Source organism: Podarcis bocagei, assembly GCF_964188305.1.
Source record: "Podarcis bocagei genome assembly, chromosome: 4".
NCBI classification, from domain to species: Eukaryota; Metazoa; Chordata; class Lepidosauria; order Squamata; family Lacertidae; genus Podarcis; species Podarcis bocagei.
This window is the reverse complement of record NC_138128.1, coordinates 84,246,730-84,273,237: the sequence shown is the minus strand read 5'-3', so window position 1 is coordinate 84,273,237 and position 26,508 is coordinate 84,246,730. Positions and strand designations below refer to the sequence as shown.

The window sequence follows — 26,508 nt, the reverse complement described above, 5'->3', positions numbered from 1 at the left end:
CGCACCACCTAGTACCTTTCCTTTCACTAAGATTTAGCAGTCTCTCCTGCGTAATGATGCCCTCTGTTCTCCACCACTCAACTCTTTCCCTCATTCAGAGAGATGGATGTGGGGAAATAAATCCCGCACCTTCCACTCCCAGAGAGGCGTGCCTGGCATCACTTTGATGTTTTTGTATGTGTCAGATGAAGACATTTAGATCTAGTTGCAGCTAGTTGTCCTTATTGTAGGTTTTATCCTCCAACCTTAGCTTTTTGATCTCAATTGGGAGTTGTTTTAATCTTGCCTTTTATCTATTGTATTACATTTATCTCTCTCTCCAGAGCTGTTCTAGCATCTAGATTCCGGTACTTTGCCTATATTATACAGAGAGCTGCTTGGAATCAGGGGCAGATCTACTACGAAACCAATGAATCTTAAGATTCTGGGTGCTTAATCTCAGAGTGATTTAGTCCACATGCGTAAACATTTTTATTCACAGCAATGTCTTTGACACGTGAAACAACCCAGAATAGAAATTCTAACCAAAATCTGATTTTTTAAATGTGGTTATCTGTTGAAGAAGATAACAGTGGTTACCCAGAACTCATTGCTAGTTGTGAAGGGGACCCCAGAACAGCTCAAGCTACAGGGCCCCTAAAATGTAGGTAGGTCTGTCACTGCTTGGGACTGATGTTGGGAGAACTGATGCACATTGCCATTCAATGGTGTGTATGTGCCATGCCATGTGACAAAATATGTGGGGTGGGGCTTTCCTGGAACCCCCACTATTTTATTCAAGTTGGCACCCCTGATAATGGGTGTCGCCCCCCTTGCCTGGCATCACTTTGATGTTTTTGTATGTGTCAAGTGAAGACATTTAGATTTAGTTCAGGTTTGTATCTTGTTTTTATTGCAGGTTTTATCCTCCAGTCTTAGCTTTTTGATCTCAATTGGGAGTTGTTTTAATCTTGCCTTTTATCTATTGTATTGCATTTATCTATCTCTCCAGAGCTGTTCTAGCATCTAGATTCCGGTATTTTACCTATGTTAAACAGAGAGCATCTTGGAATCAGGGGCATATCTCCTAGGAAACCAATGAATCTTAAGATTCTGGGCGCCAAATCCCAGAGGGGCCCCAGACCTGAATTTAGTTCACAAGCAGAAACGTTTTTATTCCCACCAGTGACTTTGACAGATGTGACAACCCAGAACAGAAATTCTTTTTTTTAAATGTAGTAATCTATCAGGGAAAAACCCCATTGAAGAAGACAACAGTTGTTACCCAGAACTGATTGCTAGTTGTGAAGGGCCCCCAAAATGTAGGTCTGTCACTGCTTGGGACAGATGTTGGGAGAACTGGAATAGTCATCTGCTGTTGGGTTTGAAAACAGCAAACGAGGGGAGGGGAGTAGAGATTCAGAACGATTTTTGGTGCTGGGGAAGAGGTGTAAATCCCATGCTATTTTACCCATCCAAGTTGCTCACTCAGAAATAATATTGGCCCAATAAGGGGGCTGGAAGTCACAGGCACCATGCAGGAAGAGATTTGCTTCCCTCCCTTTAACTAGAACCTAGGATCCAGCAATAAAGAGCTTAGTACAAAAGCCATACACTTAGAATACAAGAATTATGAGCCCAGGAACTTGTTTTGAGAATCAGAATTATTGCGAGCTCACAGGCTTTCCACACGTAAATCCGTTCCAGCTTAACTCAAGTATTTTTCATCTCAGCAGTATAATGTAGAGGGGGAGGGGATTATTTTGCGGTTACTGTATTTATAAACACGGGGAGGTGAGGTCAGGAATCCTTTGTGATCTACTGCAAAACACGCAGCGTTCTTCCCACCTTCTCCCCACCACTGCCATGCAAAGGAAACAACAATTTAGAAAGCAATTAGGACCGGAGAGGGGGAGCGGGGCAGGGATTAGTTGCGCCCCCCATCCCACCCTCTGCATACAAGCATGTGATGTGTTATGACAGATCTCCAGTTCAGATAAATCAGAAAAGGGCCGACAGAGTGATCAAGTGGATGGAACAATGAGGAAAGGTTGGAGCATTGGGGACTTTTTGGTTTAGAGAAAAATTGAGTAAGAGGTGGCATGACAGAAATTTGTAAAATTTTGCATATTGCAACGTATTGTATCCCAAAGGATACAAGTAAACGTTTTCCAGGAAATTCTGCTAGTCCCTACTGTAAGTACCTTACAGCAACACATATTTAAATCAATTGCCTTCTTCAGAAATATACCGACCTTCTAAGCGATGATGATGGCAGAAATTAGAGACATTTAATCGTGTCTCTCCCACCCCCCAATGCGAGCCCTCTTTTGTTCAGGGGTAATCTTTCCCGAGACAGTACTGATATGTTTGCTGAGGTTTCCACATCTTTCTGTAACGCCCCCAACCTTCACGGAAGCTTTTTTTCAGTAGTAAAAAATGTACCGGTAGGTGGAAATAAATGTGGTGGGACGTTGCTGTATTTTTTTGGTATGCAAAATAATATTTGTAAATCCTGCTATAAGTAGATTTGGTAACACTTTTTTGTGTTAATAAGTTTGGTTTCCATTCATGAGTCTTCCATTTTTTTAAAAAAAACAGAAGTTTGAGATGGGGATATAAGGTTTGTGCTCTACTGCCTTCAATGAAGCTTTATAGGAGGGTTGCCTGTGAACTAGATAGTGCCCAATACAGTTTGCCTTCTGTGCCGTTCAGCCTTGATTTAACCAGGTTTAGTCATAATAAAATAAGTCAGTTAATTTTAGCTTCCTTCCAGTAGCACCTTAAAGACCAACTAAGTTAGTTCTTGGTATGAGCTTTCGTGTGCATGCACACTTCTTCAGATACTTCTTCAGTGGAAAGTGTGAACAGCAGTGGAGATAGAGGACATCTCTGTTGAGTACCTCTACATAATCTGCGTGAGTCTGAATTTACTCCATTCACTGAGATATAGGCTTTGGGCTTGGAATATATGACAAATCCATATCATAAAACCTCACCTGCCCAGTCCACTATATTTCTCAACACTGCACTATCGAATTTAATGGGGCTGGGCGCTAGATTGGGCAGATCAAACTGAATCTAGTGGATTTGTCCTACCCTGCAATTCCCCTTTAGTCCTACCCTGATATAGGACCAGATCTGGGTTGGGTGTGACCTAGGTTGGGATAGGGCTGATCTGGGTCCACATCTTAGTGTGTGTGAGTGTGAGTGTGTGTGTAAGCACAGTCCTGGAATTACTCAAGATGTGATTATGGCTGCCAACCTAGATGGCTTTCTCAAGGGATTAGGCAAATTCATGAATGCTAAGACTATCAGTGGCTACTAATCATTATGGATATATGCTATCAGAGGCATATCAATTGCTGGGAAAGAACAGGGCGAAAGGGTCCTCACCTGACCTGTGTCCTGCTTTTGGAATTGCATAGTGATATGGTTGGCTACAGTGTAGAGCAGAATGCTTTGAGAACCTGGCATTCTCCTACACAAACCTCATATACAGAAAGGTGGTCACATATGCAGTAGAATCTAGCACAAAAAGTTAGTACCCATTTCACAATGGCTTTTTAGATTACCATTTCAATCCTTAAGCAATCATTGTAAAATTGGTGCAGGGGGAATCTTTTCAATCCTGCAAAACCAACAGAAGAGTCTTGTAGCACCTGAAAGATTAACAAATTTATTATGACACACACAATATAATTCACTTCATTGGATGCATAAAGTATTATCCTGAGTTGCAGGGACACAATTGGTGGGGAGCTTGTAAAAAGATACCAGAGGGAAACTAAATGCTGAATTATACAGTTGAGGATAATGACCTTTTAAACTGCAATGATGCACCAAAAACAGTAGTTGATAACACAGACATCCTTGCAGTGGCGTAGCGTGGGGGGTGCCAAGGGTGCCGGCCGCACCGGGCGCAACATCTGGGGGGGCGCGAGTCCAGAGGGAAGGGACAAGTTCCTTCCTCCGCCGGGCTCCCCGCAGCCACCGCCAGCCTTGCGCCCTAGCGCGCGCGCGCCCCCCGCCGCCGCTGCGGCTGCGCTCCACTCACTGCTCACAGGAGGAGCAGCCGCTGCAGCAGCACCGACGCCTGGCCGGCACAGGCAGCCTCCGCACCCCGACGCACCACCGGGCCTCGCCGCGCCCTGCGCTCCCCAAAAACCTCCGAGAGGAAGCCGGTGGGCGGGCGAGGCCCGGCTAAGCCTCTCGCCAGCGGGTTAAGAGGCTTTCGGTTTCGTCAGCAAGTTTGGCGGGCTTGCTCACGAGTAAATGAGTGGTGGATCATCCCCCTAAGGGTGTGTGTGTGCGCGCTAAAGAAAGGCTTCCGGTTTAAGTTCTTTGTTACGCTGAATGTTTATCTTTTAAAGATACATAGTAATAATAAAAATAAATGAGAAAAACGAAGGCGTTTGATTTTGCTGTGCATGGTGCCCTTTGGGAACTGGCAAGGTGGGTTTTGAAGCTACTGCTGCAGAGTGGCGTAGCGTGGGGGGTGCAGGGGGGCCCGGCCGCACCGGCCACACTGGCCGCAACATCTGGGGGTTAGGGTTAGGGGCGCAAATCCACTGGTTAGGGGGCGCAAATTACTTGCCTTGCCCCGGGTGCTGACAACCCACGCTACGCCACTGCATCCTTGCACTGGTAAGCCACTTCTTAGCACATCCAGTGTGGTTTTAAAAAACATAAACCCAGCACCTATTGTATTGATTCCATCTGCAAATAATAGCACTGGTGCATTGTAATACAATGGTCTCATGGTTTGAGGTCACTTCATTCAATAATGGACACCTTAAGGTCAGTGACAGAGCATCCTGAGAAGCTGAAATGTTCCCTCATTGGCCTTTCTATACTGCCATTTCAGATTTGTGCTCATTCATTCTTTTGCATAGACCAGCTAGAAGGCAACTGATGGCATATATTACTTTGGAAGATGAGCAGGTGAATTAGCCCCATTCTTAGCTCCTGTAATAATTATGTTAAACTAGATATGGGAATAAAGTTGGTATCTGGCTCTGCCACAGCGTCTGGTCCCTCTTGTCCACAATCCTGTTATATGGCCTGTTACTCATGAAGAGGTGTTTTTAGGTTAATGGGCTGTCATCCAAGGCCTGTGATAGGAAAGTGTCACCAATGCATCTCAGATAGAAGAGAGGCTTTCAGTTCTGAGGTCACTCTTGTTTTATAACAGATTGAACTAAGTAGGTAATTGACCTGATGTGATCAATCCTCCCCTCTGAACAGGTTAACTGGATGATTACCAAAGTCTCAGAGCTGTTTAGAGAGTATCAGAAAAGGATAAAATACAACTGAATAAAATAGGCATTCACAGCCACAACTGCAAGGAAAGCTTATTTTTATTTCATTTTTTAAATTAAGACTACGATCCTAAACACGCTATGGAGTAAGTCCCATTTAATTCAGTGGATTTTATTTCTGTGGCACACGTATTTAGTCTATGAGAAGCTGACAGTACACAGTTTTTTTTAAAAAAAACCATATAGTGAGAAAATCCCCTTATAGAATATGGGAGAAAATATAAAGAAATACTAGAACCTAAGACCCCCTGGTGGACCTCACCGACAGAAGCCATGGCAGTAAAAAAGAAAAATATGAAAGGAGACTGGCCAACGTATAGAATGATATTAGAAGAAAACAATAACAAATTGACGCTGAAGAAGTTTGAAGAAATTAGGTTGTACCTGACGGATTAGTTACAATATTTTCAATTAAATGAAAAATTAAGTATAGATTAAAAAAAGGATTTGAAAATGAGACATCAGATTTGGGAAAGAACTAATCCAATCCAACGGAAAATATATTTCAAAAATGTACAATCTACATCTTGAGTGGGAGGTAAAAGAAAAGGAAAAAGAAAGGGGTGATGGTGTGTTGGGCCCAAGAACCTGGATATAATATTCGCATGAACCACTGGGAGAAATTATGGAAGGGGGACATGAAGTTTACAACATGCTATAATCTTAGAGAAAACACCATGACAATGATGTACAAATGGTACCTTACCCTGACCAAATTGTATGAAAATAGATCAGATGTGTGCTGGAGATGCAAAAGGGTAAAGGTTCGTATATGCATATGTGGTGGGAATGTAAGAGTATAAGACAGTTTTGGGACATCATATATATAGTAATGAATTAAAAAAGATACTAAAATTCCCATTTACAAAGAGACCAGAAGCCTTCCTTTTAGGAATAATGTTGACAGAATTTTTTAAAAATAGCAGACCACTCTTCATGTACGCAACAACAGCAGCCAGCATCCTGGTGGCGAAGAATTGGAAGAGTGAAAAGACCCCTCACAAAAACCGAATGGCAGGTTAAAATGATAGAATACTTACAATTGGCAAGGATGACAGGGAGAGTTACAGGATACCCAATGCAGAAGATCAATAAGGAATGGATAGTATTTAAAGAATATTTGAAAAATTATTGTGATAACAAATACAATAGAACTTCTTTGATAAGATTTTGGAAAACAGAACAACAATAAGGCACTATGTGATAAATAACAAAATGAGAAATAGTACAATGAGAATAATCGGAATTCTATTTTAATTACTTTAATTTTTTATCTTTACCTTTTTCTTTAATTTCCTTTTTCCTCTTTCTTTGAAAAGTAGTTGTAGATTGTAAGGATGTAGTGTGTGGTGTAAATATTGTATTGTTGTGTGCTGTTATGTAAGTTAATGTTGATTGTTTAATAGTTAATAATAATCATACACTCTAAATTTTAATGATAGGGTTGTCTCCTGTTCATGATTTTTATGGGTTGCTCATATTTTGAGACCACAAGGAAAGAATATTATAGAGTTTGGTGTTTGTTTGGTTTATTATTATTCTTGCGTCCCAACAGTCTTCAATGAGTGTGTATTCAGTTTCCAAACTATGCATTTAATGAAGGAAATGGTTTCCGATGGTAGGGTCTTTTTAAACTACCCATTTGTTGTTTGTAGAAAAACAATAGGATTCTAGCAGTGTAGGGGCTTGGAAGAGATGACCCTCAGGGTCCCTGCCAACTTCACCATTTGATGAAAACTACAAAAATACATTGTGCTTACAACACAATACATCAAATATTTAAAAAAAAACAAATAGCAAACCAAGAAACCAATTGGGTGTTGTTTTAATCTTGCCTTTTATCTATTGTATTACATTTATCTCTCTCTCCAGAGCTGTTCTAGCATCTAGATTCTGGCATTTTGCCTATGTAATCCAGAGAGCAGCTTGGAATCAGGGACAGATCTACTACGAAACCAATGAATCTTAAGATTCTGGGTGCTTAATCTCAGAGGGATTTAGTCCACATTTGTAAACATTTTTATTCACAGCAGTGTCTTTGACACGTGAGACAACCCAGAACAGAAATTCTAATCAAAGTCTGATTTTTAAAATGTGGTGATCTGTTGAAGAAGACAACAGTGGTTACCCACAATTCATTGCTAGTTGTGAAGGGTCCCCCAGAACAGCTCAAATTCAGGACCCCCAAAATGTAGGTCTGTCACTGCTTGGGACAGATGTTGGGAAATCTGTAATAGTCATCTGTTGTTGGGTTTGAAAACAGCAAACGAGGGGAGGGGAGTAGAGATTCAGAACGATTTGTGGCGCTGGGTTGAGGTGTAAATCCCATGCTATTTTACCCATTCAAGTTGCAAACACAGAACTAATATTTGCCCAGTATGGGGATTGGAAGTCACAGGCACCATGCAGCAAAATATTTGCTTCCCTCCCTTTAACGAGAACCTAGGATCCAGCAATAAAGAGCTTAGTACAAAAGCCATACACTTAGAATACAAGAATTATGAGCCCAGGAACTTGTATGGAGAATCAGAATTAATGGGAGCTCACAGGCTTTCCACACATAAATCCGTTCCTGGTTAACTCAAGTATTCTTCATCTCAGCAGTAGAATGTAGAGGGGGAGGGGGATTATTTTGCGGTTACTGTATTTATAAACACCAGGAGGTAAGGTCAGCAATCCTTTGTGATTTACTGCAAAACACCCAGCGTTCTTCCCATCTTCTTCCCACCACTGCCATGCAATGGAAACTGCCATTTTGAAAGCAATTAGGCCGGGGGGGGGGGGGAGCCGGACAGGGATTAATTGCTCCCCCAATCCCACCCTATGCATACAAGCATGTGATGGGTTATCACAGATCTCCAGTTCAGATAATTCAGAAAAGGGCCAGCAGACTTATCTAGTGGATGGATCAGTGAGTAAAGGCTGGAGCATTGGGAACTTTTTGGTTTAGAGAAAAGTTGAATAAGAGGTGGCATGACAGAAATTTATAAAATTTAGCATTGCATGAAGAAAGTGGATAGAGGAAATTTTCTCTCCCACTAAACTACAGTTTTAAAAGCTACAATCCTAAAATCATTGAACTTTTCTCCCTTGCAGTTTGCCTTTGCTGTTTTATTACATTTTTAATGGATGCTTATTGTTTTGATATATTGATGTAAACCACTTTGTGAGGTTCCTTTCAAAAGCAGTACATAAGTAAATGGGAATTGAGAGGGACGTATTTCTGATTAGATGGATCTGTCTTGATTTATAATAATTAAAAATCACGATCAACCATAAATAAAAGAGAGAGAAAACTTCCAAGCAGAGGCGGATTTAGGGCAGCCCAGCCGCCCCCCCCCCCTGAGCCTGGAGGGGCCAAAGGATGAAGGAATGAAAGGAGCAGAATGGGAGGAGAGAGGGGGCAGCCTTCCTCAGAGGCCAGACATGCTAATACGCTTATCTCGCCTCCTGGGTGGGTCCCCCCTGCGGGGTGGGGTGGGGGGGTCATTGTGTGAAGAGGGAGCGAAGAGGAGACCGAGGAGGGGGGGAAGAAGCGGGGAGACCAGAGAGAAGGAGGAGGAGGAGAGCGGCCGGTGTGACGCCGCAGGGGAAGGCGTGGCCAAAGGGCGGCAAGGCAGGACTGGCTGGAGCGCATGCGCGGGGGCGGTTCTGGGCGGGAAACGGCGCGCGGCGCCAACCTGGATTCTATGAGGCGAGGCGAGAGGGAGTGGGGGATGGGCGGCCGTTGGGACCAGAAAGAGGAGCGGGAAGGACACCCCTCCCCCCGTTGCCCCAGCAAGACGTTGGTTATGGCGCCGATGCTGCGGGAACGTAATAAGGGAAGACAGTGTCGAGAGGGAAGCCCTTCAGAGTTATCTCGTAGCCGCTCCCCAGGCGCCACCACAGGGCGCGGCTATCTTCCCTCAGGCACATATATATTTGGCGGCGTATCAGCGCCTTGGCCTGAGGCCAGGCAGGTTCAAATCCTTGCATAAACACACACACACACACACACACACCCTGCACGCACACACAAAGTGTGTACTGCCGATCTAGGCTCGGAAGGGCGACGTATAAATTCCGTAAATAAAAACCATAAGAACATAGCAACCCGGAACATTGAATTGCGTTTATTTGTAGGAGGACGAGGAAAGGAAAACCAGCAAACAAAGTTTAGGTATAAAATACATAGCTAAGTTTCCGCGTATTACTAGTTCGTTTATACATTATGTCCCTTTCTCCTCCAAGGTTCAAAGATCACAATGTTTCACCGCGTAAATTGTAACTTGGCAACTTTTCAAGCACAATGTACCACAAAGTAACTTCCTAATATGAACAGCAGCAATGTCAATGTGAGATTAGCCCTGTGCTGGTGGTTGTTTTAATGAACAGTTAAACTTCATGGCTACTGAAACACACGGAGCAGGAGGTCAAGTTTCTGCTCGGAAATACGTGTTGAATTAACAGCGCAAACAGTGTTTTGACACGTCAAAGGCTACCAAATTTATTGTGGCATATGCTTTTGTGAACGACGATCTACTCTATCCGATAAAGTTTCCCAGTTGCTGAGGAAGAGGGCAGTGAGCAGGGGAGATGTGTGTCTCAGATGTTTTTGGGGTGCCAGTGGAAGTCCTCAAGAGCACCATTGCACCCCAGTCCCCGTTTTGGTAACCCTCTTGGGAAGACCATATTTTTGTCCCATTTTGAGATATGAAACTAATACTGAGGATGACGTGACTTGGATATCAGCTTGATTGTGAGCTTTTTATTTATTTATTGTGGGAGTCTCACAAAGTGAGATAAAAGTACGATTCTCAAAAATGGAATATTAATGTCCCTAGCCAAGGCCAAATTGTCTGGAAATATTTACTATCAAGTATAAATGGTCTGGAATCCACTTCACATACCACCATAAACAGACATACTTGGATTCCAAGGTTGATGAATCAAAAATAAAAGGCTACTTCACAGCTAATACATGCCGCAATCCCTAGATTTTAATGTTACAGGCGCTTCAGGTTATAGACTCCACTAATGCGAATAAAGTTTTATCTCTTTATCTATCAGTCTTGTGAACTGTCCTGAGATATTGTGATGAAGGGTGGAATCTAAATCAAGCAAGCAAGCAAACAAACAAACAAACAAACAAACAAACAAACAGAAAGTCATATAGCAGACAAATAAGTCTTATACTTTTAACTCTATAAAAATCGCACAACAGTAACCCATGTGGTACAGTTTGCAGCTTTTCACCAGCACAAAATACACAATATTGGGAATGCTGTTAACAGAGCAACCTTAACCATGCCTACTCAGAAGTAGGTCCTAAGTCCCAAGAAAGTTAGGCTAGCAAAGCATCCTAAATCTCCCTTCCAAAATAAGAGAATTTTGAAGCAAATTAGTTTGGACACATTTCTATATTCTGGAACGAATAAGAAGCCCTTTATATTCTAGGTAGATGTTCCACCGCTATGATGAAGAATATATTGACATAGATTGCAACGTATTGTATCCCAAAGGATACAAGTAAATGTTTTCCAGGAAATTCTGCTAGTCCCTACTGTAAGTACCTTACAGGAATACATATTTAAATCAGTAGCCTTCTGCAGAAATATATCGAGCTTCTAAGCGATGATGATGGCAGAAATTAGAGACATTTAATCGTGTCTCTCCCACCCCCATTGTGAGCCGACTTTTGTTCAGGGATAATCTTTCCTGAGACAGTACTGACATGTTTGCTGAGGTTTCTACATCTTTCTGTAACGCCCCCAACCTTCACGGAAGCTTTTTTTCAGTAGTAAAAAATGTAGTTCTTACTCGAAAAAAAGTTTCATTGCCGATTCTGAGTCAGCATACCTATGAATAGAGTTTATAGGTAGACTTAGGGAGGGTCCCTTGTGTTAATTATCTTATGCAAAAATAACAAAGAATGTACCAACGGGGAATCATTAGTGATTAACAAACTGCCAGGGACTGGGAACATTCACTGCATGAGCTGGAAGGTTTCAGAACGTTTTCAGTTCTTTTGAGGATCGGAGGCAACTATCTTGCCCCGGGTGTAGGGTGGAGCGGCAGGCTATCTGGATGCCGCAAGTCCCTGAAAGGCAGAGGAATATGGCCACGTGAAAGTTGTGGGGATAGAAAGACAGAAAGAGAAATAGTTGAAGTGAAAAGAAAGGAAGCACCAGCAACGTTTGAAGCAAGCCTAGGAAACGGAAAGTTGGCTTTCACTCAAAATGCAACCCCGTTAGGAACAGAAGTGAACAGCACAAGCAACCCTGACATCAAACCCAACATAAATTAAGCATAATAGAAACATCGCCACCCACCCCCACTCATATCCCCACCCTCCATCCCTTTTTTTCTCCCCCTAATGTCTCAACAAATGAAACGGATTTGTAAAAATGTTACATGTTAAAAATACGAGAGACATTACACATAATGTCTGTAAAACAAGAAAATATTTAATAGAAGAAGAAGAAAGAAAGAGAATGCAACCCCCGTGCAGTTACAAGCGATAGTGCATTGAGACTGTGTAGATTCAGGATTTGGTTGCGACGTCTGTCCGGGGCTGAATACTCTGAGCATCTAACATCAACCGCTTGGGCTTGAAAGACCTACTGACTTCTTGGCAAGAGGAGTTTGCCTTCCCTTGATTTGCAATGGTGTTACTCACATTCTTCCCTTAAAGTTTCTGCACCGCCTAACCTTAACGAAAACCTCTAAGCGGCTTACGAAAGCAGGAACATGATCGATAAAAGTCAAAGTGAAAAACATGCAAAATGCAATCACAGTCAACCTAAAACCACCGATTAAAAGGCATAGCAACTTTTTGCAGGTAAAGGAAAGGAAATAAAGTTTATAGCAGGCGCCGAAAAGGGTGCAGTGAAGGCGCCTTCTTCATCTCAAAAGGCAGGGGGTTTCAGAGTGTACTTGCTGCATGTAGGCTTCTTGGGCAAAGCCTTTCAACATGCCTAAGTCTTGGCGCATCTCTGTCTGTACAATGAAAGCCTCATTACAATATTTTTTAAAAATAAACCACAGTTCTGTCTGGCTCTCTCGCTCCCCAACCCGTCTTCTCAATTCCCTTCTCTTCAACTGTGCGCACTAATTCTCCCAGTCTATGGGGCTATTTTCCAGTTTTGCTAAGGGGTGATGCCAAGGGAAGGGTGCGCTCCAGCCCATCTAGATTGGTCAAGCAGCGCTTGAAAAGTGAACTTGAAACTCGCTCCTCCCCAAAAGCCGCCTCCCCATTGGAGCGCTTCTCTCCAAGGAAAACGCGCCGGCCAATTGGCAGCCAGGAGGGGCTATAAAGGCGCCGAACTCCAGAAACCTGGAGCGGGCCTTGAGGAGCAAGGGCAATTTTGGCAGCGAAAACCAGCTTTGTTGGAAGAGAGCGAGGCAGCGCATTTGCAAGATGAAAACTACCAACAGCCAAGGTAAGAATAGAGGATTGTTAAAACGATTTAAAACGACTTGTCTTTAAAAAATTGCTCAAATGAATGATATAAATTAAGGGTTATAAATTCAACGGTTTTTATAAATGAAGGGTGTTTCTGTTTCTGGGTCAGGATGTAGGGAAGGCTTTGAAAGACCCATTTGTGGTAGCCGGGGAGGGATTACACAGGGGCTCAAATGTCTTCGGTTGGAAACATTTCGCAAGATTGGTTTGCACATCTTTACTTATAAGCATGAAGCATTTGCTGCATTTTACTGCATGAAGCATTTGCACACACACTTTCTGATTGTTAAATCCCTTTCACATAAACGGGATTAATTTTCCGAATAATCGTGGTTAGGATCGGCTACGGAAAACGAAGGCAGGCATAGAAATAAGAGCGTAATCTTCTTACTGAAAAGTCTTTGGTTTGTTTTCATGCAAGCCTTGTTCAGAGCAACCGGAGGTTTATTTAAAATTAGTGTCCACTGTTAAGGCAAAACCAATTCAGGGAGGAAGATCTGCAAGCATCAGTTCAGTTTAAGCCGAGCGCTTCCTTCAGATTTGCCTCTTTGTCTTTTCCCAGAAGGAAGCTACCCCAAAGTCGCAGGAGGAAGGCGAAAAAGGACTGTTTTCAGCCCATCTCACGTCGAGCTCCTAAAAAAGTCCTTTGCAGAGAACCAGTACCCCGGATACGAGACCAGGGAGGCGCTGGCGAGGTGCATAGGAGTCGAAGAAGATCGTGTGCACGTAAGAATCGGGATGGTGGGGGCTCCCAAGACTTCCCTAAACCGCACATACTGGAACAATTTGAAACTCTCAGAATAATTCTTGCTTGGTTGAAGGCCTTAGTTCACCCGGGTGCCTCTCAGCTTATCGCGAAAGGCGGCTTGTTCAAGAGCTAACTTCCACTTTCTTGGTGTGTGTTTTTTAGGGGGGGCGTATCGTGGGTTCTGGGTTTAGATCATATTAAAAAAAATCTTTAGAGACCCAGGTAGAAATCTAATTTCTGCAATGGATGGGCTTAGTGCTAAAAGTACATTAAATCTGGTTTTATAGGCTGCCTTTGCAGCCTGATCCAGTTAACACTAACTCCCAAGGTAGTGTGCAGGGGACTGCAGCCATAAGCAGCTTGCACTGGGGAGACTAAAACGAGTTAAGCTGCATTGCTTTTTCTGTCAAAAGTTGAGCAAGTACTTAGTTCTCTCCTACAGAGAAATTGGCATTTAGAAAATATATAAATACACTTCCCTGCCTAGTCCATTACCCCCAGGACACTTGGGAGGCTGAGGGAGAAGACCCCAAACAGGGCACAACAAACGGGTAGATCTTCTGAGTGAGCTATTTAAAATTACTATTGCTAAGTTTATTGAATTTTTAAAACAATTGTCAGACATATAAAGTGTTGCCTTCCAGCACAAATGCACACAGAGATGTTAAGTCTTGTATGCAGGCATCCACTTGGCATTAACAAACGCTTGACAATTTATTACAGTTGAAGCTCATATCCACAGGTTATACTTCAATAAAGCAAGTCTTGTGGGACTGCTGTACACTTGTGCAGCTTTTAAAGGTGGCTTTTTCTGATACTGCAGAACAAAAGACAGCCAAATAGCAGCTTTTAGTCATTCCAACTTAGAAGCTTTATATTTAACAGAAACTGGAGATTATGTACATGGGATATATGAATGTGGAGCTGAAGATAGTAGAAAAATGCTGCAGAGAACTAAAGAGAAACCCCAGAGGAATAAGCATAATTTATTAAATGTAATTCTCTCTGTTGGATCAAAAAGACAAATTCATGGTAACAATGTCCTGTATACTGGTTCTCTCCTTTCTTCTGTTCAGGTCTGGTTTCAAAACAGAAGGGCCAGAACACCAAAGAGGATAGGTTCCAGGATAAGGATCGGGAACCATGCTGCAGCTCCTTATAGCCGGAGTGAGAGAACCCGTCCAAGAAGCAGCCTGGACAGCAGCCCAAGAAGCAGTCCAGGAAACAGCCAAAATATTCACATAGAACAATTTTATCAGCCACAGAACTTTCATTATGCTGAAAGCTATAGAGGAGCAGAGTTGTGGCAGCCACCTCTCAACAACACGCATCCAGGAGAGTGTGCCTCGCAACAGCAGAGCTCCCTGGAATTGAACCCTGCTTATTACCAGCAAGCAGCCTTTTGTGGAACTGGGCTTTATGAGACTTCCCAGGTGAGCAACTGCCCAGTTCCATATTATGGAGCGGAGATGGTGAGGCAGCCTCCACCATCATCTGATAACTTCTTCATGGCATCAAGCACTTATACTCGCTGGTCTGCAACGGGGGATTATTCAGCTACAAATCCTGGACAAATGCAGAACGTTGATGGAAGTGCTTCGGGCTCTCAGTTTTTCTCTTTAAGTCAGGTTCCAGATTAGCATCCCAACTCCTTCCTTGCTATCCTGTACATAGTTTACAAGCTCCCTCTTTTAATGCCTTTTAATGTATTACTCTATGTTTTGAATAAAGTTTGTTCTTTTAATAGCTTGTCTGGAGTCTTGATTTAATTTTCCATTTACTGAAACATTCACTTTCCTTTGTGCAAGCATATAAACATGGGCTTAATTTTTCCCATAGAAAAAAGTCAGTTGTGCGGTGCATGTGGTTCTGGAGATAAAAGGTCACGTCTTCTAATGGCTGAATATTCCTGAGACACATTTTAATGCACCAATGGCTTTCTGTCCCTTTCCTTTCCTTTTTAAGTCTCTGTATCTGAGGCTAGAGTAGGTGGCAATAAATGTGGTGGGAAGTTGCTGTATTTTTTTTGTATGCAAAAGTATATTTGGAGATCCTGCTATAAGTAGATTTGGTAACACTTTTCTGTGTTAATAAGTTTGGTTTCCATTCATGAGTCTTCCATTTTTTAAAAAACAGAAGTTTGAGATGGGGATATAAGGTTTAATTGATTTTCCTACCATAAGTGTGTTTAGTTGCTCTCCAAACCTTTAAAGATATATAAGTTTAACATGTATGTGCCTTAGCCTGCAACATGGGCATTTATATCTATTAAAAACATTGTGGGGGGATATTGTGAACACTTTATTTCATTTTCTTGCTCTTAATCCCCCCCCCAGGTTTGTGCTCTACTGCCTTCAATGAAGCTTTATAGGAGGGTTGCCTGTGAACTACATTGTGCCCAATACAGTTTGCCTTCTGTGCAGTTCAGCCTTGATTTAACCAGGTTTCGCTTCTCGGCCTTTTGGCTAAGATCAAGTGTAGTAGTGTAGGTTTAGTCATAATAAAATAAGTCAGTTAATTTTAGATTCTAAAGGACAACTAAATTAGAAGTAGTCCCACTGAACTTACTAATACACAACCAAATCAAGGACAGCTGCAACATGCTCCCCGCCCGACGCCCAGCAAAAACCCTGAAACAACTGAGCCTAAGCGTATAAAGCTATCAAAGCCTAAGACATCTCCAAATGGTTTTTTCAGGGCTTTTCACAAATAATGCTACATTATTGGCATATCATTATGTTCCCTGTTCATTTGATTATATATTCAGATCTAAATGGTTCTGCTAATGGGTCAAGTTCTGCTAACAGTGGAAAGTGCAAACAGCAGTGGAGATAGAGGACATCTCTGTTGAGTACCTCTACATAATCTGTGTGAGTCTGAATTTACTCCATGCACTGAGGTATAGGCTTTGGGCTTGGAATATATGACAAATCCATATCATAAAACCTCACCTGCCCAGTCCACTATATTTCTCAACACTCCACTATGGAATTTAATGGGGCTGGGCGCTAGATTGGGCAGATCAAACTGAATCTAGTGGATTGGTCCTACCCTGCCCTGCCCCTTTAGTCCTACCCTGATATAGGACTAGATCTGGCTTGGGTGTGACCTAGGTTGGGATAGGGCTGATCTGGGTCCACATCTTTGTGTGTGTGTGTGTGTGTGTGTGTGTGTGTGTGTGTGTGTAAGCACAGCCCTGGAATGACTCAAGATGTGATTATGGCTGCCAACCTAGATGGCTTTCTCAAGAGATTAGGCAAATTCATGAATGCTAAGACTATCAGTGGCTACTAATCGTTATGGATATATGCTATCAGAGGCATATCAATTGCTGGGAAAGAACAGGGCGAAAGGGTACTCACCTGACCTGTGTCCTGCTTTTGGGATTGCATAGTGATATGGTTGGCTACTGTGTGGAGCAGAATGCTTGGAGAACCTGGCATTCTCCTAAACAGACCTCATATACAGAAAGGTGGTCACATATGCACAAATTAGATGTGATACAAGAGATCTATGAATAAAATAACTACAAGTAGTTCTTTAGTTGCCAACTGACCAGATCTTCTTCCAGAATCATTTGCAGTTAAAGAAATAAAAACAAGCATTTAATGCATGCAATTAAAAAACAAACAAACCATATCCTTGCCTTCAGAAGATGCACTCAGTGTATACCGATTTTGTATGTTCCCTCATCCCTAAAAAAAAAAAAAAAGCTGCTTTCTCTTTTGGAGATGAAGAGTACTCTACCCATTGTAAGTAAGCTCAATTAAAAGCAAAAGTAGCCATGCTGGCCCATTAGAAAACAACAACAACAACTCCACAATCCACAGTAGGGTAATGTGTTTATTGAAATCAACAGGAATGCCAAACAAGTATGGCAAGCTCTCCAGAACTCTTCACCAGACAAGGTGTTTCACAAAGCAGGGGGTGAGGGAGATCAGAGTTTCTTTCTTATTTAAGCACAAAAAGATGTTGTAATCATGACCTGCAAGATAAAGACAACAGACTGAGATGCCATACATTTGAGGCAGTAGAATCTAGCACAAAAGTTAGTACCCATTTCACAATGGCTTTTTCAGATTACCATTTCAATCCTTAAACAATCATTGTAAAATTGGTGCAGGGGGAATCTTTTCAATCCTGCAAAACCAACAGTAGAGTCTTGTAGCACCTGAAAGATTAAAAAAATTATTATGACACACACAATATAATTCACTTCATTGGATGCTTAAAGTATTATCCTGAGTTACAGGGACACAATTGGTGGGGAGCTTGTAAAAAGATACCAGAGGGAAACTAAATGCTGAATTATACAGTTGAGGATAATGACCTTTTAAACTGCAATGATGCACCAAAAACAGTAGTTGATAACACAGACATCCTTGCACTGGTAAGTCAGTTTTTAGCACATCCAGTGTGGTTTTAAAAAACATAAACCCAGCACCTATTGTATTGATTCCATCTGCAAATAATAGCACTGGTGCGTTCTAATACAATGGTCTCATGGTTTGAGGTCACTTCTTTCAATAATGAAGGTCAGTGACAGACCATCATGAGAAGCTGAAATGTTCCCTCATTGGCTTTTCTATACTGCCATTTCAGATTTGTGCTCATTCATTCTTTTGCAGACCAGCTAGAAGGTCATTGCATAGATCAGCTAGAAGGCAACTGATGGCATATATTACTTTGGAAGATGAGCAGGTGAATTAGCCCCATTATTAGCTCCTGTAATAATTATGTTAAACTAGATATGGGAATAAAGTTGGTATCTGGCTCTGCCACAGCGTCTGGTCCCTCTTGTCCACAATCCTGTTATATGGCCTGTTACTCATAAAGAGGTGTTTTTAGGTTAATGGGCTGTCACCCAAGGCCTGTGATAGGAAAGTGTCACCAATGCATCTCAGATAGAAGAGAGGCTTTCAGTTCTGAGGTCACTCTTGTTTTATAACAGATTGAACTAAGTAGGTAATTGACCTGATGTGATCAATCCTCTCCTTTGAACAGGTTAACCAAAACTCGATGATTACCAAAGTCTCAGAGCTGTTTGGAGAGTATCAGAAAAGGATGAAATACAACTGAATAAAATAGATAGGCATTCACGCCACAACTGCAAGGAAAGCTTATTTTTTATTTCATTTTTTAAATTAAGCCTACGATCCTAAACACACCATGGAGAAAGTCCCATTTAATTCAGTGGATTTTATTTCTGTGGCACACGTATTTAGTCTATGAGAAGGTGACGGTACACAGGGTTTTTTTAAACCATATAGTGAGAAAATCCCCTTATAAAATATGGGAGAAAATATAAATAAATACTAGAGCCTAAGACCCGCTGGTGAACCTCACCGACAGAAGCCATGGCAGTAAAAAAGAATAATATGAAAGGAGACTGCCAATGTATAGAATGATATTAGAAGAAAACAATAACAAATTGACGCTGAAGAAGTTTGAAGAAATTAGGTTGTACCTGACGGATTGGTTACATATTTTCAATTAAATGAAAGATTAAGTATAGATTAAAAAAAGGATTTGAAAATAAGACATCAGATTTGGAAAAAGAACTAATCCAACCCAACGGAAAATATATTTCAAAAATGTACAATCTACATCTTGATTGGGAGGTAAAAGAACAGGTAAAAGTAAGAGGTGATGGTGCGTTGGGCCCAAGAACTTGGATATAATATTCACATGAACCACTGGGAGAAGTTATGGAAGGTGGACATGAAGTTTACAGCATGCTATCATCTTAGAGAAAACATCATGAAAATGATGTACAGATGACACCTTACCCCGACCAAGTTGTATTAAAATAGATCAGAAGTGTGCTGGAGATGCAAAAATGGTAAAGGTTCGTATATGCATATGTGGTGGGAATGTAAGAGCATAAGAGAGTTTTGGGACATCATATATACAGTAATGAATTTATTTTTTTAAAAAAAATAGCAGACCACGCAACAACAACAGCCAGGATCCTGGTGGCGAAGAATTGGAAAAGTGAAAAGACCCCCCAGAAAAACCGAATGGCGGGTTAAAATGATAGAATACTTACAATTGGCAAGGATGACAGGGAAAGTAAGAGGATACCCGATGCAGAAGATCAATAAGGAATGGATAGTATTTAAAGAATATTTAAAAAACTATTGTGATAACAAAAACCTCCTGGCAGATCTTGAGTGACTCTTTTAATATAAAGGTGTAAACAATAGAACTTCTTTGATAAGATTTTGGAAAAGAGAACAACCATAAGGCACTGTGTGATAAATACTGTAACAAAATGAGAAATAGTACAATGAGAATAATCGGAATTATATTTTAATTACTTTAATTTTTTATCTTTACCTTTTCCTTTATTTTCCTTTTTCCTCTTTCTTTGAAAAGTAGTTGTAGATTGTAAGGATGTAGTGTATGGTGTAAATATTGTATTGTTGTGTGCTATTACGTAAGTTAATGTTGATTGTTTAATAGTTAATCATAATCATAAGGATTACACTGTAACTTTTAATGATAGGGTTGTCACCTGTTCATGATATTTATGGGTTGCTCATATTTTGAGACCACAAGGAAATAATATTATAGAGTTGTTGTTTGTTTGATTTAGTTTTCTTCTTGAATCCAAACAGTCTTCAATCCGTGTGTTTTCAGTTTCCAAACTATGCATTTAATGGACGAAATGGTTTCTGATGGTAGGGTCTTTTTAAACTACCCATTTGTTGTTTGTAGAAAAACAATAGGATTCTAGCATTGTAGGGCATTTGTAGGGCATTGTAGCATTGTAGGGCATTGTAGTAGCATTGCTTGGAAGAGATGACCCTCAGGGTCCCTGCCAACTTCACCATTTGATGGTTCTGCTTCTGCCAACTTCACCATTTGATGGTTCTGCGGAGCAGCTCTCTAGGGTTTCAGGTGGGAGTCTGATCAAGCCCTACTACCTGGGAGACACCAGGACCTGGACCTAGGACCTTCTGCATGCAAACAACACCTTCTACCACTAAGTTACAATGTTTCCCGTCACTACAATAAGGTTTTCCCAGTGGCCAGCAATCTGTAGTGGACCTGTTGGCTCTTGCATCAGCTCATTTCCAGCTTCCATCTCTTTGCTTATGCTTCTATCCATGCTTGGAACTCATGAATGGGCAGAAAACTTTTCTGTCCCACCAAGCCTTTGCAGGCAATTTAAAGCACATCACCCACAATGGTCTGCTGGTGTTTGTTTTTAATTATTTTGCAAATGTAAACTACTGTGATATATTATATCTCTCTAATATTGTTTGCTAATTTTTCTGGTACCTCTTCATGCCTTTAGTTCCCTGTCTTGCTGCCATGAAGACACAGTGATGGGAAACAGTTCACTGGTGACATTTCTGCTAATTGAACACTTGTAAATACAACTGAGCCACAAGAGAAGTAAAAGGAAACTATTATGGGAAGTGCAGCACCTTCCCACATTTTGTGGGATAGATTTCTGTTTCTGTGGTCTGCCGATGTGAACAGGACCCTTGCAATGTTGCAAGCAGCTTCTTGTTCTCTTGATCTCTGTCCATCCAGGCTGCTAAAGCTGACAAGTGTATCCAGGGGCCTGCTCCATTTGGTCAAGCAGTAGTACATAAATCCCTGGAGAAACCTCTGCGACGAAAAAGTTGGTTTTGCTGGACAGGTTGGAGCCCACACCTCCATACATTTACTCAGATTGGTGGCGGGAAACAAAGCAGAAAGGGTTAAAAATCCCCTTTCAAGCTCTTTCTGACTCCACCCACCCCACCCCTCAGCTGCAAACATGTGATGCCTTATCACTGATCTCCAGACATTGAGTCTAAATTGATATCAGCTGTCTAGCAAGCCTTTGTTCACATTGGTGGGAGGAGTCAAACTGCCACAGCTGTGTTGTTAAGGGATAATAATAAAGATTGCTTCACTACTGATTACTCAGTACTGTCAAAAACTGATCGCAAATGCCTTGTGTGTTAAAATGTCTGGTTTGTTTTGCACAAAATTGTCAAATGTCATGAATTAAAATAAAGCAAAGGCATTCTAAGGAAGAAAAAAAACTGCCAAGAGTCAAAAGGCTTTGTTAGTACAGTTGTGCCTCGCAAGACGAAATTAATTCGTTCCGTGAGTTTTTTTGTCTTGCGGTTTTTTCGTCTTGCGAAGCACGGTGTCAGGAAAGTTTTGGAAAAGCTTCAAAAATCACCAAAGTCTTCAAAAACCTCAAAAAAGGCTACCACACCATGTGCTATGAGTTGTTCCTGTCAAGTCGTAACTGTATTAACGGTTTTAAGAAAAAGGAAACAAACTTGCAAGATGTTTCCATCTTGCGAAGCAAGCCCATAGGGAAAATTGTCTTGCGAAGCAACTCAAAAAACCAAAAACCCTTTCGTATTGCGAGTTTTCCGTCTTGCGAGGCATTCGTCTTGCGAGGTACCACTGTATTGTGAAGAACACAAAATGTTGACCCTGAGAAAACTGGAGCACTCTAGTCTCTCAGCACTCTAGAAATGGCAGTGGCAATGGTAATAGAATGTACAGTGGAATGGATATCTATACACATTACGTGAACTCGGAAATCAGGCCCAGTCTTCACAATGTTCTGCAGGTTAGAATGTGGTTCCTCTAGGGAAAACACCATGAAGATGTTATATAAAGTAAAGGGTAAAGGGACCCCTGACCATTAGGTCCAGTTGTGACCGACTCTGGGGTTGCGGTGCTCATCTCGCTTTATTGGCTGAGGGAGCCGGCATACAGCTTCCGGGTCATGTGGCCAGCATGACTAAGCCGCTTCTGGCGAACCAGAGTAGCGCACGGAAACGCTGTTTACCTTCCCACCAGAGCGGTACCTATTTATCTACTTGCACTTTGACGTGCTTTCGAACTGCTAGGTTGGCAGGAGCAAGGACCGAGCAACGGGAGCTCACCCCATCACAGGGATTCGAACCGCCGACCTTCTGTTCGGCAAGTCCTACGCTCTGTGGTTTAACCCACAGCGCCACCCACATCCCAAGATGCTATATAGATGGCATCATACCCCCTTGAAACTAGCGAAAATGTATAAAGGAGGATCACCGATTTGTTGGAGATGTAAAACAGATGTGGGGTTATTTTACCATATGTGGTCATTGGGGAATTCTGGGATAACATCTATAATGAATTTAAGAAAATATTCAAACTCACCTTTAAAAAAAACCCCAGAGATCTTTCTTTTAGGCATCTTACCATTAGAAATTAAAACCTTCACAAACTAGTTTATAAATTCTTGCTGAAGCTACTGATCAGATCTTAGAACATGTCATTGGCCTCATTGTACATAACACTAACCCCTTATTAACATTAACCATAGTTAATAAACCATGGTTACAACTGAGGCATCAGGCAGATAATCAGTTAAATCTTGATTCAGTGCATTGTAGAATCATTAAAAGCACAGTGAGAGCAGTTTGAATTTTTTGCAGCACTTCATTGACAACATTGCAACTTTTGGGCGATGGCACTTTAACCATAGCTAAGGAGGGTATCCAGGTTTGCATGTAACACTTGTCAGCATCGCCCTAGAGCCAGTGCACCAACTGGACTCATGCACCTCAACCCCGACTGGGCTAGGCGAGCTGGGTAGCACCGCCAGAGACCTCCTTTCTCACAGGAACAGGTCACAGCACTGTAACACTAAGCTATGGTTAACATTAGCTAAGATTTCTAAACTAGCTAGAACATTTAAGGTAAAGGTACCCCTGCCCATACGAGCCAGTCGTGTCCGACTCTGGGGTTGCTCATCTCGCTTAAGAGGCCAGGAGCCAGCGCTGTCTGAAGACACTTCCGGGTCACGTGGCCAGCGTGACGAAGCTGCTCTAGCGAGCCAGCACCAGCACAGCGCACGGAAACGCCGTTACCTTCCCGCTAGAAAGCGGTACCTATTTATCTACTTGCACTTAGGGGTGCTTTTGAACTGCTAGGTGGGCAGGAGCTGGGACCGAACGACGGGAGCTCACCCCGCCGCAGGGATTCGAACCACCGACCATACGATTGGCAAGTCCTAGGCACTGAGGATTTACCCACAGCGCCACCCGTGCCCTTAGAACATTTAACCATAGTAAATAAACCACAGTTATGGGCTGGGTTCACCATGCAGCTCTTCTTTTCAGGCTGCATGCTAAAACATACTTACACAATGGCAGTGATCAATCTCAGGATCAATTATGGTTCATCATGCCAGGAATAAGGCTAAATAAAAAAATTCCTTCCAGTAACACCTTAAAGACCAACTAAGTTAGTTCTTGGTATGAAGAAGTGTGCATGCACACGAAAGCTCATACCAAGAACTAACTTAGTTGGTCTTTAAGGTGCTACTGGAAGGAATTTTTTTATTTTGACTATGGCAGACCAACACGGCTACCTATCTGTAACAGGAATAAGGCTGTAATACAAAGAAATCCTGTAATCTTAATTTTCAGATGAGGAATTCTCTCACAGTTAACTGAATAGATAATTTGTGCTCCGGCCAAGGAAGTTGAGCCATCAACTCCAAATCAGCCTGAGGTGACTCTGTCTCTCTAAATAATTATCTTCTTTATGGTATATATTCCAAGGGGCTAGGGTTGAGAGACAGAGCTTGTCTAGGGCCATCTCTTCAGGTCATAGCTAGATAAGGCAACATGAATGAAACAAAAGGCAACATGAATGAAAGGAAAGTTTCCATGCTATGTTAACAGGACATGAATGTATCCAGGCCCCATAAAAGTGTGGGTGGGTGTTTGCTTGTACATATATATTCACTTACACTAAAGTAACTATTGTCTTACTGAATAGGAAACCCTCTTTTAACTGAGAAATTTGGAAAGTATGAAACTGAAGTAGACACAAGCTAGTTGTTGTTGTTGTTGTTTTTTTTTTAAAAAAAACAACTATGAAGAGAGGCCATTTTCAGAAATGATTCTCAGAATAGTTATTTTTATTCAAATCTTTATTGGCATTGACCTACAAAAACTGGCAAGCACTAGAAAATAAAAATAACAACAAAAAGTAGTATATTCGGCACCTGCTAAAGGTGTTTTTGCTTAGGCTAGCCTATCTAGGCATGTAGAAATGGAATGTGTTTTAATATCTTTTTAGCTTACTGCTGATTTAAATTATATTCCAAATTTTTACAATACTGGTTTTTAACAGTCAGTCATTGGTAAATTTAATGTTTTGTTTACAGAGATTCTATTACAATCAAGTGGTCTTTAAATGTTTCTTTTTAATGTATCTTTACGGAAGATTTTCTTGGTTTACAAAAGTATGTGCCATCTCTCTCTCTCTTGTCTTTAAATGTTTTTAATTAATTAATTGTTTTTAAAACCCTCCTAAAACTAGACAAATAGAACAAATCAGCATCCCTAAATCAGACAGGAATAATCCAATGTAGATCAATCGGTGGGGGAAATTCTGTGCAGTGTTTGAGCTGGCAAGTAGTTTGAGGAGAAAGGATACACACCTGGTGCTTCAGAGATCTGCCTGCCCTCACTGTAGTCTTCTTCTTATCCTGAATGCAATTGTAGGACAGCCAAGCAGAGCAGTTTCCCAAGTGATCATTCTCTTACGATTACTTCACACACTATTTAGATAGACATCTGAATGTTCAGCAAATCCATGTAAATTTCAGTTCAGATAGAGCTATTCATGACAACATAGATGTTAACATGGTGATCAAAGTTCTCTGTCAATAGTGTAATCACACTGATGAAGCAATACAGAAGAGTTTAAGTATTAACTGGTCAGGGTGGCAGAATCATTTTGTGTGGATGATTAGAAACTGGTCTAGAGAGCAACAATTTGGAACAAAAATGAGGTTCACCTTTAACAAAAAAAATAGTAAGATCCAGCCTCCCACTAAACTACACTTTTAAAAGCTACAATCCTAAATTCATTGAACTTTTCCCCTTGCAGTTTGCCTTTGCTGTTTTATTACATTTTTAATGAATGCTTATTGTTTTGATATATTGATGTAAACCACTTTGTGAGGTTCATTTCAAAAGCAGTACATAAGTAAATGAAATGGTAGGGATTGAGAGGGACGTATTTTTGACTAAATGGATCTGTCTTGATTTACAATAATTAAAAATCATGATCAACAAAAAACAAAAGAGAACAAAGAACTTCCAAGCAGAGGCGGATTTAGGGCAGCCCAGCCGCCCGCCCGCCCCCCCAGCATGGAGGGGCCAGAGGGGAGCAGAAGGATGGAGGAATGAAAGGAGCAGAATGGGAGGCGAGAGGGGGCAGCCTTCCAAAGAGGCCAGACATGCTAATGCGCTTATCTCGCCTCCTGGGTGGGTCCCCCCTGCGGGGTGGGGTGGGGTCATTGTGTGAAGAGGGAGCGAAGAGGAGACCGAGGGGAGGGGGGGGAGAAGCGGGAGACCAGGGAGAAGGAGGAGGAGAGCGGCCGGTGTGACGCCGCAGGGGAAGGCGTGGCCAAAGGGCGCGAAGGCAGGACAGGCGGGGGGCGCATGCGCGGGGGCGGTTTGGGCGGGAAACGGCGCGCGGCGCCAACCTTGAATCTCGGAGGCGAAGCGAGAGGGAGTGGGGGAGGGGCTGCCGTTAGGACCAGAAAGAGGAGCGGGAAGGACACCCCCGCCCCCCCCCGTTGCCCCAGCAAGACGTTCGTTATAGCGCTGATGCTGCGGGAACGTAATAAGGGAAGACAATGTCGAGAGGGAAGCCCTTCAGAGTTATCTCGTAGCCGCTCCCCAGGCGCCACCACAGGGCGCGGCGGCGCCATCTTCCCTCAGGCATGTATAGATTTGGCGGCGTATCTGCGTGCTGGTCTGAGGCAGGCAGGGTTCAAATCCCTGCATAAACACACGCACACACCACAAACCCTACAGACACACACACCACAACCCCCCCCCACACCACAATCCCTATACACACACACACACACACCCTACTACCAGCCCCGAAGCTCACTCGGGTGCCTTTGCGCCAGTCGCCGCCTCTCAGGCTGGTCTCCCTCGCGGGAGTGTCGGGGGCTGAGAGGGAAGAAGGAGGTGGGC

At 42.2% G+C, this 26,508-nt stretch overlaps 1 protein-coding gene and 3 long non-coding RNA genes across 7 annotated transcripts in view; 2 read left to right on the top strand and 2 right to left on the bottom strand.

Annotated features, from left to right (window-relative positions):
* Nucleotides 1-26,508, top strand: part of LOC308585576 (uncharacterized protein) — a 136,957-nt gene that overhangs the window by 90,040 nt on the left and 20,409 nt on the right. The window contains exons 1-3 of one of the 4 annotated variants that reach the window (XM_081191342.1): nt 11,607-12,721; nt 13,307-13,470; nt 14,569-15,896. The exons of 1 other annotated variant lie outside the window; for it this stretch is intronic. In XM_081191342.1, the coding sequence (XP_081047468.1) occupies nt 12,700-12,721; nt 13,307-13,470; nt 14,569-15,132 (750 nt within the window). In that variant the 5' untranslated portion in view covers nt 11,607-12,699 and the 3' untranslated portion in view covers nt 15,133-15,896. Of the gene's footprint in view, nt 1-11,606; nt 12,722-13,306; nt 13,471-14,568; nt 15,897-26,508 lie in introns of those variants that run through there. 2 more of the 4 variants (XM_081191340.1, XM_081191343.1) reach the window with 2 other exon arrangements.
* LOC308585594 lies at nt 5,009-25,305 on the bottom strand. The gene is made up of 3 exons (XR_014007508.1): nt 24,954-25,305; nt 23,646-23,701; nt 5,009-5,093 (listed from the first exon to the last, which is right to left on the bottom strand). It is a non-coding gene; the product is annotated as an uncharacterized lncRNA (long non-coding RNA).
* On the top strand, nt 17,208-18,363 carry LOC308585614. The gene is made up of 3 exons (XR_014007539.1): nt 17,208-17,331; nt 17,401-17,656; nt 18,255-18,363. It is a non-coding gene; the product is annotated as an uncharacterized lncRNA (long non-coding RNA).
* On the bottom strand, nt 17,318-18,078 carry LOC308585612. The gene is made up of 2 exons (XR_014007536.1): nt 17,577-18,078; nt 17,318-17,477 (listed from the first exon to the last, which is right to left on the bottom strand). It is a non-coding gene; the product is annotated as an uncharacterized lncRNA (long non-coding RNA).